This window comes from Mytilus galloprovincialis, chromosome 9 (assembly GCF_965363235.1).
Source record: "Mytilus galloprovincialis chromosome 9, xbMytGall1.hap1.1, whole genome shotgun sequence".
Classification (NCBI taxonomy): Eukaryota; Metazoa; Mollusca; class Bivalvia; order Mytilida; family Mytilidae; genus Mytilus; species Mytilus galloprovincialis.
In genome coordinates this window covers 18,079,346-18,093,934 of record NC_134846.1, presented here as the reverse complement: position 1 = coordinate 18,093,934, position 14,589 = coordinate 18,079,346, and the positions used below count along the sequence as shown (strand labels likewise).

The 14,589-nt window shown below is 31.8% G+C and overlaps 1 protein-coding gene across 2 annotated transcripts in view; it reads right to left on the bottom strand.

Moving 5' to 3' along the window:
* LOC143044545 (uncharacterized) overlaps positions 1-14,589 on the bottom strand; it is a 47,096-nt gene that overhangs the window by 17,254 nt on the left and 15,253 nt on the right. For both annotated transcript variants that reach the window (XM_076216605.1, XM_076216604.1), the window contains one exon: positions 13,241-13,351. In XM_076216605.1, the coding sequence (XP_076072720.1) occupies positions 13,241-13,351 (111 nt within the window). The remainder of the gene's footprint in view (positions 1-13,240; positions 13,352-14,589) is intronic.

Genomic DNA, 14,589 nt, shown 5'->3' with positions numbered 1-14,589 from the left:
CCGATTCCATTGAGTATGTAGGCAGGGGTTATATCTTTGGTTAGCTTACTTGTTAGCTAAACCATGAAGTCATTGTTAGGTAAGGTATACTACCCTCCTTTCGAAGTAGCCTGGTCCTACAGACAGAAAGATGTGTCATTTGTCGGACTAGTCTACTCTTAAAGTAGGGTAGTTTACATAACCTAACAATGTCTTTTCTGTTCTGCAAGCAAGACAACCAAGGATATTCCCTTTGTCTACACACTCATTGAAATCGGCTTTAATATTGAAAAAGTTCAACCAATTAGGCCAAAACTTACCGAGTAAAAAAAATCAAAAGGCCAATGTCTATCTACCTTGCACATTTCAGAAAATTCAGATCAGATAACGAAACTGGGTCCAGCAACATTTATAAGCAATTTAAGATTTTGACCCTCACAGTTTCCATTCACCACAAATATTCTCGTTACAACGAATCATTTTAAATACAAAAATACCAGTTGCAGCCTTTTGTTTATCTATTAATATATGTACACGGATAAAGCTATGAAAGGCAGCAGGGTCACCAGAGTGAGGAGTCCATGTCATCTGAAATAAATGCTAGTAAGCATAGATCTAGAAAGCGACAGATAATCATGACATTAAAAAAACTCTCTTCTTTTCGACTTTTTTCAAACAAATTGACACATAAAATGAATTATATAGTATTGTTGAATTTTTAACTTCTGTTAAATTCATTGGTTACACATTTTACTAGGGTAACAATCCTGTCAAGTATGAGCTGGGTAAAATATTTCAGAAAAGAAGATGGAAATGTGAAAGTTTCCGTGCGTCAAGTGCAAGAGCATACGAACAGCTAACATGCCTCGTCAGGGTGGAAGCTAAAAAGTCCACGAAAATTTGATTTAAAAACTTTATTCGTTCTAACAAAGGTATTGAGATTTTGTTGAGGATTTAACCATCTACGACAACAAGAATTTTTTTTTTAGAATTTACAGCTCTTCTATAAATATATGCAAAGCAAACCATTGATCAAATTGCTTGCTATGATTGGTTGGATGTTTGTAAACGACAGGTAAGTAGTCTGTTTAGTATATACTACAATTTGTTTGGACAATAAACATTAACTTCAATTCCTGTCAGTTTGTGTTTGTCCAATCAAATCCCAGTATGTATTGAAACTCCGCCTACCTATTGTTTGAAAACATCCAAGCAAACATAGCAAGCAAGTCACTCAATCAAAGTTTTTTTTTTTGCATGCTTTTATAGAAGAGCTGTACTATATAATACAAAGAAGCGTTTAAGTCTTTCGCCAAAAAATACTATCAATTTCTTTTTGTCATATGTAAACTTCCGTACCATTTCCTTCCATTCATGATCATTGAATTGAACTGTAAAATATTTCTTGGTACCTTCTTAATTCCTTTATAAGTCTTATGTAAACATAATAATGACAATAACTACTGTGAGCACAAGATTCTCTGCACACTTTTAAAGTTCTGCTTCATCAAACATTAAAATTTGAACTTAAGTTTTGAGACTTTTTTAATCGACACGATTGGGATTTTTGTATATGAGAACACGGTTTATCTATTAGTTGAAAATGCGGCTTTGAACTAGCTTTCAGTACCTGCGAGCATTCGTTGTTCAATAATGTGTGTCTTTGTGTTATTATTTTATGTGATAAATTGTTGTGTTGGTACACCACTGTAACAATGAAGTAGGAAATGAGGAGGGTTGATTGGGTGGAAGTGGGGAGGGTTATGCGGAGCGCTAACAAACATGTTTATGCGGCATGGGCTTTGATCATTGTTGAAGCATCAATGTAAGGGGCATTTAATATCTTAATAAAACTATTCTTATTTTAGATACTATATCTTGTTATCTGATATTGGACGAAAGATGTTGCCCTTTTATGTAATTATGTAATACAAGTTACGATCATTTGAAAACACATATTAAACAGCCAAATGGATGCACAAGAACTAAAATAGGAGTCATAGATCCTATTGACAACAATTATCTGCTCAATTTTATTGATTTTTTAACATTTGTTTCAAATATGACCAACTTCTTATCCAAAATCACCAGCACCGTATCAGGACCCACCAGCACAATGACAGGACCCACCAGCACAGTATCAGGACATGAGTAAATTGAGAAAATGCTAAATTTTAATAAATTGCAATGTTTTTTCACAAAATAGTTTTGTCGTGTGGATTGCGGTATAGAAAGCGGACTCTATGAGCATTTTTGTTTTATTTTTTCAGTTCTTGATTTTCTAAAAATGAGCATTTTTGTGTTACACTTACTGAAACAGTTTAGAGGGTCAACTTTTTAATGGTTTACATATGAACCCATAAGAAACTAAATTGAAAAATCTCAACTGTTTTCTTCAATTTTTTATGAGTGAAAACGTCAAAAATCATCATTTTCGTCTTTGTTTACATTTTTTCATTGATCACCAGCACCCGTCAGGACCGAATCACCAGCACAGAACGTTCTCTCGCAGGACAACCATACCCACCGTGATAGTGATCAATCGGTAATATGGATATTTCTTTCTGGGTAATAGTTCATTTTGGGTTTTTTGTCCGCGTTTCAATAGTTGTAAAAATCAGAGACAATGGTTAAGATTTAAACAACTTATGCTCAAATACCAGGTGTAAATTGTAAACAATATATGTACATTGTCAGAAATATAAAATGTATTAGTTCTCGCTGCGAAACAGGAGAAAATTCGGCAAGCCTCGCTTTTCGTCCTGTTTCTAAAGCTCGTACAAATAAATTTCACGTTTACCGACAAAGTACATTTATAATCAATACATTATTCCACAGTTGTTGATATGAATTTATCTTTTTGTTCAATATTTCAACGATATTCGTATAAATTAGAAACATCATATTATTTTCCGAACGGATAGTCATAAATTCAATGAATACTAGAACACACCCGCGAAATCGCGGACATAAATATATATATACAGCTTGTAAACTGTTGTAGGATGAATTTTTGTTAAAGATATTATGACTGAATAATTTCATATAAGGTATCAAAAGCCCTCTTCCTTTTCCTAAGTGCATTATGTGTTTCCTTTCTGTTAAATTCAATTATTTTTCGTGTTTCTGGCCTTATACCACAATTATTCTTCCCCTTTGCTACAATGCATTTTTTGGTAAAAGTTCAAATTAAATTAAAAATTTGCACCGCTATAAACATGAAATAAATGAAACTGCTTATATATAGAACATTATTATTCTAATAAAATGTGCTTTTAGGACAATCCATCAGTGTTTTTTCTTTCGAGAGCCCTTTTAACATGCCAATGGTAGGATCTGAATCTCGTATAAATGACTAAGGCATATTTGAGGGGTGATCTGAGGGGCCCTGATCCCGAAATTCCGAGCTTAAACACATGAAATCCCGAGGTGCGTATTTTAACGAAATTTATTTCCCGACATCCCGAAATTAAAAAAAAAAAATATTCCTGCATCCCGTAAAGATCAATCCTGTATTTCCCGACATCCCAAAAAATAAAAGAAAAAAATATTCCCGCATCCCGTAAAGATCAATCCCGTGATCCCGAGGTAAAAAACAACCGATCCCGACGTCCCGAATAAGTCCTGCCTCTCTCTAATCTCTACCCTACTTTCATTTTGGCCAAATCAATACTTTCACTTTCAACAATAAATGTTTATGTCCCATTTATGGGACTTATATTTTCTAGTCTGTTCGTCTGTCCGTTCGTTCGTTCGTTCGTCCGTCTGTCCCGCTTCAGGTAAATGTTTTTGTCGAGGTAGTTTTTGATGAAGTTGAAGTCCAACCAACTCGAAACTTAGTAAATATGTTCCCTATGATATGATCTTTATAATTTTATTGCCAAATGAGATATTTTACCCCATTTTACGGTCCACTACACATAATAAATGATAGTGCCGATGTGGCATCCGTATACTATGGACACATTCTTGTTTCCCGTCCATGTTTTACGTATTTCAATGCCCTTCAATATATGTGCAACTGGTATGACCCCTTAGATAGTAAATATTTCAGAAAAAAGTAGACAGAATACAGAGAGTCTATGTATATTATAATAGTATAATCGTAGTTTACAGGTGGATAAACGCGAAAACATAATTGTCTCTAAGGAGGTATACAATGTAATAGTTGTGGTTCTTGCGATCTAAAAACCATGATATGGAGAACGCTCTGATTGGCTTATTTATTTTTCATTTTTATTATCTATCATACGATTGGTTGTTCTTGTGCACGTTTAAAACCAGAAGTCTTATCTATGACTAAAAGTCAGTCTGATAACGGAAACAATATCCGGACACCTACATGTATTTTGTCGTTTTTCTCCCAAAATAACTCAATCTGAATAATCATAAGAATGGATGACAAATGCGACTATGCATGTTACCTAAAGAACACAGAGGCATAATGATTAATTTAGTGTGGAAGGAAGATTGATTGTTGGTTGCTTAACGTCCGTGACAAATATTTCATGCATATTCAGGAAGATGTGGAAGGAAGAGAAGCGACACACAAAATGAGGTCTTCTCGTTTAATAGTATAGATTATTGCGGGATATATGAACGCGAATGGTTCGATAAATATAGCTAAATACACAATTAAATGTTCATAAAAGGAAGTTGCTGCACATCATTATTCTAAAAAATATAAAATTTCATACAGATATATTCTATCTAAATGTTATCATTCTAAAATTTATGTTTTGGCAGTTTTTTTAAATATTGCCATTTTTAGATATATCGGTCCCCCTTTTCTAGGCTACTGTTAAAGCGAGACGTGTTTTTTTTTATTAATAGCTAGCGAGGCATGAAGTTCATATGATTCAATCCAAAGTATCCTCAAACTGCGGAAACAATCTTAAATTGATGCAATCTTTTACGCCTTAAAATCGACGTAACATATTTAGTCAAAATTCCTTAAAAAAATCACCTATATAACGAAAAGAAAACTGTGACAGACTTTAACACGAAAGGGAAGGCTTAAATTCTTCTGTAATTTACCTGCTACTGATTATAAATTAAGAAAGTTCATTTGTCATGTTTTGTATTGTTGGAATTTCGGAACCCTCTTGTTCATCCGTTTAAAGCACTATGAAACAACTGCCAGCTAACTCCCAGTTTTCAAAAATCTTTAAATGTGCAGCATGTCATTGATACGATATGAGTTCTCAAATGAATCAAGATAAAATAAGGATAATAAGACATTTGTAAAAAATATAAAACCCGTGTTATGTTTTATTACTTTTTGAGAACATCTTTATGTGAAAGATATGAATCAAAGTACTGAAGTACTGAACATCGGATGACCGCAAGTTCTTGTGGACGGTCACAAGCACTTGTCTCAGAAAACCAAATCTCATCTCTTTACCTGAAAGTGATGTTAAAGTACAGATATATATTTTTTCTGAGACATGTCCGTGCGTGGATGATAAATTCAACCTCATCGTTGTAGTGATACAAATCAGTAAATTCTGTTTTTTTGTTATACATTATTTCAATATTTGTAAATTACAGTTACATGTATATATAATTTTCATCCATTTGTATCATTCTATTGCACTATATTAATTATAGTGCTGTGCAAGTGCATGGTGGACACTCTTCTGTAATAATTCGATTTTTCTAATAGATTGAATTTGAGTGGGCATTCATATTTTCCAGCAAAATATTCAATGTCCCACGTAGAGAGAGGGAGCAAAGACAGATAACTCTGTATGGGAGATTGCAAACGTTCTTGCGATATTCTTCTGCATGCGGTAACACACTTTTTCTGTACGTGTGTATAAATATTAAAGATTTTTTACTTTATTTATGTTTCTAACGAGTATAACGACATTTTCATATTATTAATTTATGTTAAAAAAAATATTTTTAGGAGTATCCATTTAAAATGAATTAAGAACAAGTGATAGAATGTAATTTTGCACTCGATAACGTCCGTGTATTTATTATTATCATGTTTATAGATCGGTTACAATCTCAAAACGAAGGTTACGTAATGGAAATTTAGGCGACACACATGAATACCCTCACGGTCATCCGATGTAAAATTAATAGAGAAGCTGTTCATTTAGATATCATTAGATAAACAAACACACGGACCTAATTTTTTTTCTCTTTTTGATTTCTCATTCAATGACCAGTGGCGGAACCAATATTTTTGAAAATGATGGAGCTGCATTTGTTGGATCTATAAGCAGTTTGATTAAGAGGGGGCTCGGGACTCAGTTTTACCAAAACTCCCTGCCAATTCAAAAAAAAAAAAAAAATACAAGATGAGAGGTGGCGAGAAAATATCTTCGTCCTCGGTCAATATAATCTGAATAGACGCATATATAATGTGTTGACCTTGTCAAAAGTCTATAATTCATAAATGTAATTCGGCGCCTTCCAAAACCATGTTATGATTATGTATGCAAGACATGGCGACCTATGAAATGACCCGTTTGGTGCTGATGAAAGAGAACATTACATAAATAAGGCCGTTAGTGCTCTCGTTTGAATTGTTTTACATAATCTTTTCAGGGCCTTTTATTGTTGACTATGCGGTATGGGCTTTGCTCATTGTTGAAGGCCGTACGGTGACCTAAAGTTGTTAATTTATGTGTCATTTTGGTCTCTTGTGGAGAGTTGTCTCATTGGCAATCATACCACGTCTTCTTTTTTTTTTTATATCAACTTATTTTCCGTAAAGAAATGAGGTTGCATTTTTTTTTACATGTAGCTTTTTTTTTGCTTCGAATAACAGGGCAGAGCTTTTAGTTTCAGTCGATGTATACGCCATCTTTAAATAACTACTTGCCACATATAAATTCTGTCTGGTTGCTTCATGATGTGGCTGATATTCAGCAACAACTATTGGCTTAAATGAGATAAAAAATTACAGACTGTTCTCTTCTGAGGATATTAAGCCATCAAATGCCAGAAAATTAACTATGTGAATTACATTTCAGATCAGATGTTATTAATTCATGGTTGTTTTATTATGCATATATTACACACTGAAATTGAAAATTAAATATCATTATTACGTCTTTATTTGCATTGCTAATCTGCAATATGCACGATTTGTTTGCTAAAAAATGTTCCTATACAATGTTTTCAAAAATGCATTAAATGTATTTTATGACTTTTGTCAATCTAGGCACACCTCCAGAGAGACACACCTCGAGAATCGTGTCTATATATTTGTAAATATTTTATTTTTCAACAAGTAAAGTGAACAAAATATAAAAAGAATGGATGTATAACACACACTTTTAAAGTAGAACAACATGATTTCCCCTCAAAACTAATTTTTATATCAATCAATATATAGAAATACCACATTTCCAATACTAAATCAACAACTCGATGCTCACATATTACCTTCAGTTCACATTCAGCATTTAATGGATATTACCTTGAAAAAGAATACAGCGAAGTAGTTCAGAGCTTTTTAGAAAGCTAAAACTTATAATTTTCTTAATTTTCAAAGTGTATATCACTGATGCGTTTTGTTTTAATCTGTGTCAAAAAAGCGTCTACCAGAACGTAATAGGTGTTTGCACATAACGTAATTGGTGTTTGGACATAACGTAATAGGTGTTTGCACATAACGTAATAGATGTTTGGACATAATGTAATAGGCATTTGCACATAGCGTAATCGGTGTTTGCACATAATGTAAGCGGTATTTGAACATAACGTAATAGTGTTTGCACATAATGATGTAGTTTTATTCATAACTTAATAGGTATTTGCACATAACGCAATAGGTGTTTACAGATAAGGTAAACTATGTTTGCACATAGGGTAAACGATGTTTGCACATAGGGGGAACGAGGTTTGCACAAAACGTATAAGTCGTTTGCACATAATGTAAAAGGCATTTGCACATGACGTAATGAATGCTCACAGAGAGTATCAATTGTTCGGCAAAACGCATATGAATTATACCATGATGTGTTTTGTTTTTCACTAGAGATACATATGTATAAACACAACATAACGCCAAAAGACTATAATATCATGTACTGTTTGACCATACAAATAACTAATTTGACATAACACAGAGATGCCGTGTCATGAAATACAGACATTTGCACATAACATAAAGAAGAAACGACAGGACGTAAAGACAAAGCGACAGAACACATTAAATATTTACACTATAAGACAGTTCCGGCGTTCCATACAAAATTACTGATAACTAAAATATATCACCAAACTGAAACAATTTATAAATATAACTGCTCTTCAACTTCAACTGTATTTTGACTGTAAAACTTGTGTGCATTATAAATGGCTGGCGTGATATATATATGGGCGTTTTTCAATAAAAACGTACTTTCTTGTCCTAGCCACTTTAAAAAAAAATGTGTTTGATCTTTGCAAGTAATTTTTTGTGCAGTCAGTACATTGAATTAGATATAACATTTTTAAGCAAAGAAACAGTTTATTTTTTAGAGGGATTGATCAGATATTGATTCCTGAATGGTCCAAAACAACCAAAATGGCATGTCCCTAGACCGCCTGTTCAACATTCATACTCTAAAATATCATAAAAAAATGTAGAAATAAACATAAATTTTACTTAATATAAGTTCTTTAATAATTCAAAAGTATGTTTAGAGCCAACATATTTTAATAAAACAGCTTTTAACATAGGATTTTTAATTTTAGAAGGTGTGTCCCTAACACAATGTCCACTACGAAACGAAGTCATTAAAACTTGCTTATAAACAGTTTTATAAAATCAATGTAATTTTTTGTTTGCAAGAGATATAAACATTAGGGTCTTACAAAAGAAGTGATGCTTTTATAACGGCAATTAGAGGTTTCCCGATTTGCTACCGTACCAACCGTAGTACGAACTGGGAGCCGTCATTGATCTTTTGAAATTAATTCATATATGTCCTTAATGTCAATGTATTTTTTTATGAATCATTATAAAAAGGATTTGGATGATTTTTAGTTACAACTTGAAATAATTTTTATGTAGACATGTTACCTATTCATAACAAACGATATTATGTGTACTCGATTATGCTTTCAACAAACCGTTGCTAGTAACAGTTGCAACGAACGGTTTGTAATTAAGATTTATTTCCCCTGAAATTCCACAGGCAAAAACAAGCTATATATATATAAAATATGCATAGTTTATCTTATGTTTGACTGTTATATTAATGTAACAGTATAAAATGGAAAAGTTGGCATATTTTAGGGGTAGGTTTTAAGAAAATATAATAGAATAAGAGCTATTTTAACATTCATAATTGACCCCATTCAAAATGTAAAATTTTAAAGGTAAATACAAAACCTGTTTCGATATTGAAATCACTAAAAAAATATTAGAAAGTGTATGCAACATGTGCAAGGTACTGTATAGTGACTAAATATAAACACGACGGAACAACTTTGATGAAGTAACTTGTTTTTTCCCTTTGGACATATTTCAAATTGTAGGTTATTTTAGTTGTTCAAATTCATTATCTTTAATACAATTCTTATATTTTTCTGCAAGTTGCAAAAATCATCATTCAGACGTATGAGAAATTTTACTAAAAGTTAAAAGTACGAATAAAGTATCAAATGAAAGATACACACATAAAATATTCAAAGAACACACGTGTCAGTACAATTGTAATTTAGTCATGATAACAGTGGCGGATCTAGAATTTTTCATAAGTTTGGAACCACTGACTGCCTAAAAGGGGGCCCGCTCCAGTCACGCTTCCCTATATTATTAATCATTTCTTTTTTAGAAAAGGGGGAGAACCCCCTTCCCCCTGCCCCATGTCCCCCTAAATCCGACTAATTTCAAAATCATGTAACAACTAATTACGATACGAAAACTACGCAATTTTGACACGTTAACAAATATAACCAACACCAGTATCATGTGTTTTAACAAGTAGTTTATAGTTATTATTTTAATTATAATTCATTTGTCTGTATGGAAACAATCTTTTTTCTATAAAAAAAAAAGAACCAAAACAAAATACCTATAACAAACAGAAACACAAATCTATATTTAGAATCTAAAGGTCGTGTCAATTTCAACTCAGTTGGTTTAAGGTCTGTTTGATTCATCCACTTGTGCATAACAAAGGTATTCCATAAAGAATCATAAACAAAGTGTTCTAGAAACGTTAAAATCACTATCAAATAAATCGTTAAGCTAGTTTTTTGGTGATACGCAAATCAATTCTTTAAATTTCATCGTGATTAATAAGATAATTTCATGCGTTAAATGATACCTTCAAAACAGCACCAACGGTTGTGTTACGTACCAACCGTACCTGATACGTAGCAAATCGGGAAACCTCTATTAAACTGTTGGTAAGAAAAATTGAGCACATCAAATGGACCAGAGTGATACCGTATTTTTGTAAATGTCCACTACGAAACGGGTCAAATCTCCTTCAGTAACTGGTTTTAAAATTATGAAAAAAATATCAGTGTACAGCTTGATAACGCTTTGATGAATACAGTCAGTCTTGTTACTATTGCAATATAGGGGTTGTGAGAAAAAAATAAAACATGTGAATACGTCCCCTACGAAACGGTCCCCTACGAAACAAGTTTGGGAGAAAAACGTTTCGTAGTGGACACTACCACTACCATGCAGTCTTTTTTTACTCTTTTTTCAATTATATTCATGCAAAGCAAATAACAAAGGTTAGTTTCATGTAATTTTTATTATGTTTTTATTAACATAGAATAGGGTTGATGTCAACTACGAAACTTTTTGTCCACTACGAAACGGTTTTGTCAACTACGAAACGCATCAAAATGTCCACTACGTAACATGAGTTGTACCTTCATATGTGAAGTACTGTCTAATCTTTATCGATAAAAATTGGTTCTCCAATTGAGAAAAAAATGAGATTTATCTAGTATATAAAGTAAACAAACTGGAATGTCTATAGGAAACATTTAAAATTGCAAAAATATGTGTTTTTAGAAGCAGTTTCGTAGGGGACAAAAGTCCCCTACGAAACAGTACACAAATTATGAAAATAATATCATTTTAAAGATGTTTAAGATTGCACTTTTTGTTTACAAACAGGTCTATAATAGAGGTCTTCAAAATAACTCTTGAAAATAAACTTTAGACTAGTTGATTTTCCATTTTGTTTAGGTCTGAAAGGAACGCTTTTATTGAAAAACGCCCATATATCAATGTTTATTCAACTAAGTTTAAAACGATTGTGTTATAGCCGTCACCGTAACAAGTTATTGTTAAACAAATGTTGAAAGTCGAAAGTTGGTACAACCCAGACTCCGAACGAATGCTTTTAAATAATTTTAGGTAAGGTTTAATATTCATTTTCTTTTAATTCTTTGTTTTAATGTTGCCAATTTATAATACTACAGTTCTCTGTTTTCTATTAAATCGAATGCCGATTCAATTTACAGCAGTGATATGTCAACAGTAATATAATAAAGTCCACACTTAAGGTGGCTCGGACCTATTCGAAGTTTTGTCAGAACTGCCATATTGTTTGTCATTTTAATCCTAAAAGAGAGTGAACCAAATTGGTAAAAAATAGATAGGGGTCCCGGACCATTCAAGCTCAAAACATTACTTTTAAACAGATACGTAAAAGGGGCCATTTTTCAGTGAAATGATAGGGGAAAGAGAGGTGTTGGCATATTTTTATCGGAATGTATAAAAAAAAAGTGACACTTCGTCCAAAACTGTAATATAAAAAGTTGAAATATAGCCTAAAAAAAATAGCTAATAAAAAATATAGGTCACCGAAAAGGAAAACAGATAGTTTGAAATTAAAACCGAAAATGTCGGCGGGAAAATGGTTTAAATTGGATGGAATGTCATTTCTAGTTTTTCACAGATACACATAATAACGATAACGCTTAGTGACAAAAATACAAAAAAATAACATTTTTAATCAATCAATATATTAAAAAAAATAATAGTGAATTTACGACACAAACTTGTCGTGTGCATGGTAATTGATGCGTGAAGTTATGCGCAGTAGAATAGTTCCGAACCCCCATTTTGACAATTTAAACACACAACTAAAAACACAAGCAATAAATACTATAATATATATTTCAAAATCCCGATAATAGCAATACAGTTAGTTACAATTGTGTTTGGACAAAAAGTATAAAATCGTCTTGGTGTTATAGGCACATTACGAATATTTGTTGCATGCCAATACAGTCTTTACATACACATTGTGAATATATCTATATATTTCGCATTTCTTTGATGATATCAAATTATAAAACAGTACCAACTCCTACATGTGAACAGTACGAAATTAAAAAAGATTTGGATGAATTAATATTCGATTCTTATTCTAAATTTGTAATATAATTTAAGTTAAATACTGTATTACTTGACAAAAGAGAGGAATCATTTATTATGGATAATTATTTAAAACTGTAACATCGGCGTAGTTATAACATATATAGCCAAAACAAAAAGGATTATCCCATAAATAAAATATGGCATACAATTTTAAATTATAAATAATCAAATATATATATATATCCGTATTTTAATGTTTTCAAGTTTCATTTTGCATTTTTTTTGTGTATGAATTGTCAAGTAAAGAATTTTGAAACTGCCTGATGTGATGCATATAAGTCGACAAAAAAGTCATTAAAATATGCAAATCGAATACGGATAGAACAAAACAATAAGTCAAATAAATCGATTAAATGTATAAATGTACAAAAAGTAAAATAACACAAAAACCAAACTCCTTGGATACAAATCTTAAGCTCAAAGACATTTAAACGAATATTCCTGACTTAGTACAGGATTTTATTATGTATATCAGAGCATTTGCATAATGTTGTCATTATCTTAAATGTTCCCTTCAACGAGTAGGGCAAAATATTGTAATGAAATACTAACCGTTTTGAAAGATGTTCAAATATCACATTCTTCGAATTAACACGAAAACTAACTTAAATGTCGTTTGTATATTGTGTTTCATGTCTCTACAATCTGAAGTCTATAACATTATTCCAGTTTATTGTTGAATCGAAATAATATAACCAATTTCTTTGTCAAGCCAGACTATCACGAATATGTCAATAGTACAGATGGTTTGCATGCTCCTGGTGTTTTTTTCTGTTAAAGATAGAGACAAAGAGAGGCATAGAATCTGCATTTTTTAATCTATTTTGTTTTAATAAGATCATAATTCGACTTTCAAGATTTCAATTAAGAAAAAAAGCAATATGGTCATAAACATACCTGTTTTTTTCACTTCTTCACACTTAAACTTTAATGCTTCTTTACAATTAGTGGGTTTAACTTGTGTATTTCTGCCAGACGTAGAGAAACAATTTCTTCCGATTTCTGTACCTGTAATTTGTAGTTTGTCACATTTAGTTTTATATTTATATTTTTGTTCAAACGATTTTCCTTCTTTTGGAAACACATTTTAGAATGAAATAACTTGATAATGCAATTGTTACATTTTTATTGTATTTTAGATTGCTTTTTTTGTGATCATTTTCTAACAAACATTTGGGAAACGGGCCCAACATTACCAGTCACCTTTTGTATAACAAAAAATGTGTGTGAACCTTCTGGATAAATCATTAAAAGTGCTATCATTGACATTCAATGAACACATTTACAACTTGAATTCATTTTATTAAGTAGCAATGTCTGTGGAAAACACATGAGGGAAGGTATTTAATTATTTCATCTTTTTATTAGTAATGAATGCTTGACAAATACTATTGGAACAAATCGCTACAAAAAAAGACGATTTATAACCACCTAGTTTAAAATTTTGAAATTTGGTAATCATAGGATTTATAAAGGCAGGATTGTATTTTTGTTATCAATTTTAACTCAAACATTTCCAGTAAATGGTGCAGATTTACAGTTCACTCTTACATCGGTATACTAAGCATGATGAAATATAATTTACGATAAACACAAAACAATTACAAAAAATGAGAGGTGTAACCCTCAATCGTAAAATAAAGAAAACTCAATTGCCAAGTGACGATCAATATGCAAAGAACACGCACGATTTGGACAAGACGGTCCTCACTGAGATACTTTCATGTTTATCTATGATACATTAAGATGCAGTCGATTAGATTACAATGCTCACATTTAAACTTTGAAGACACGGCAACAACTTCATTGTTCTAACCCTTGATTTTTTTACTACCATCTTTAAAGAAAATCATGACATGGAACGGTATATATTGAGTACTATTTGAATGAACCATTTAATATATATCATTTACGGCACAGCAGGAAAGTCTAATGTGTAATGAAGTTTAGTTCTAACACGACTCCTATTAACCATACCTTTAAAACGTAAGAATTCACCCCCTAGAAAATACAAAATCAAAAACAAATAAACAAATAAACAAACAAAAGAATAGAATGCTAGATAAATGCGAGCTGTCGGTTTTAGGAACCTTGTTGTTGAACACAAAATTTATAAAGAGGTATTCAAATGTTCATCCCCAAATCAAAATATATATATATATATATGTATAACCACTATCCTTTGTTTAAGACAAATAAACGGGCATTAGCTATGATCTAGAAAAAAAATTGTGTTGTTATATTTA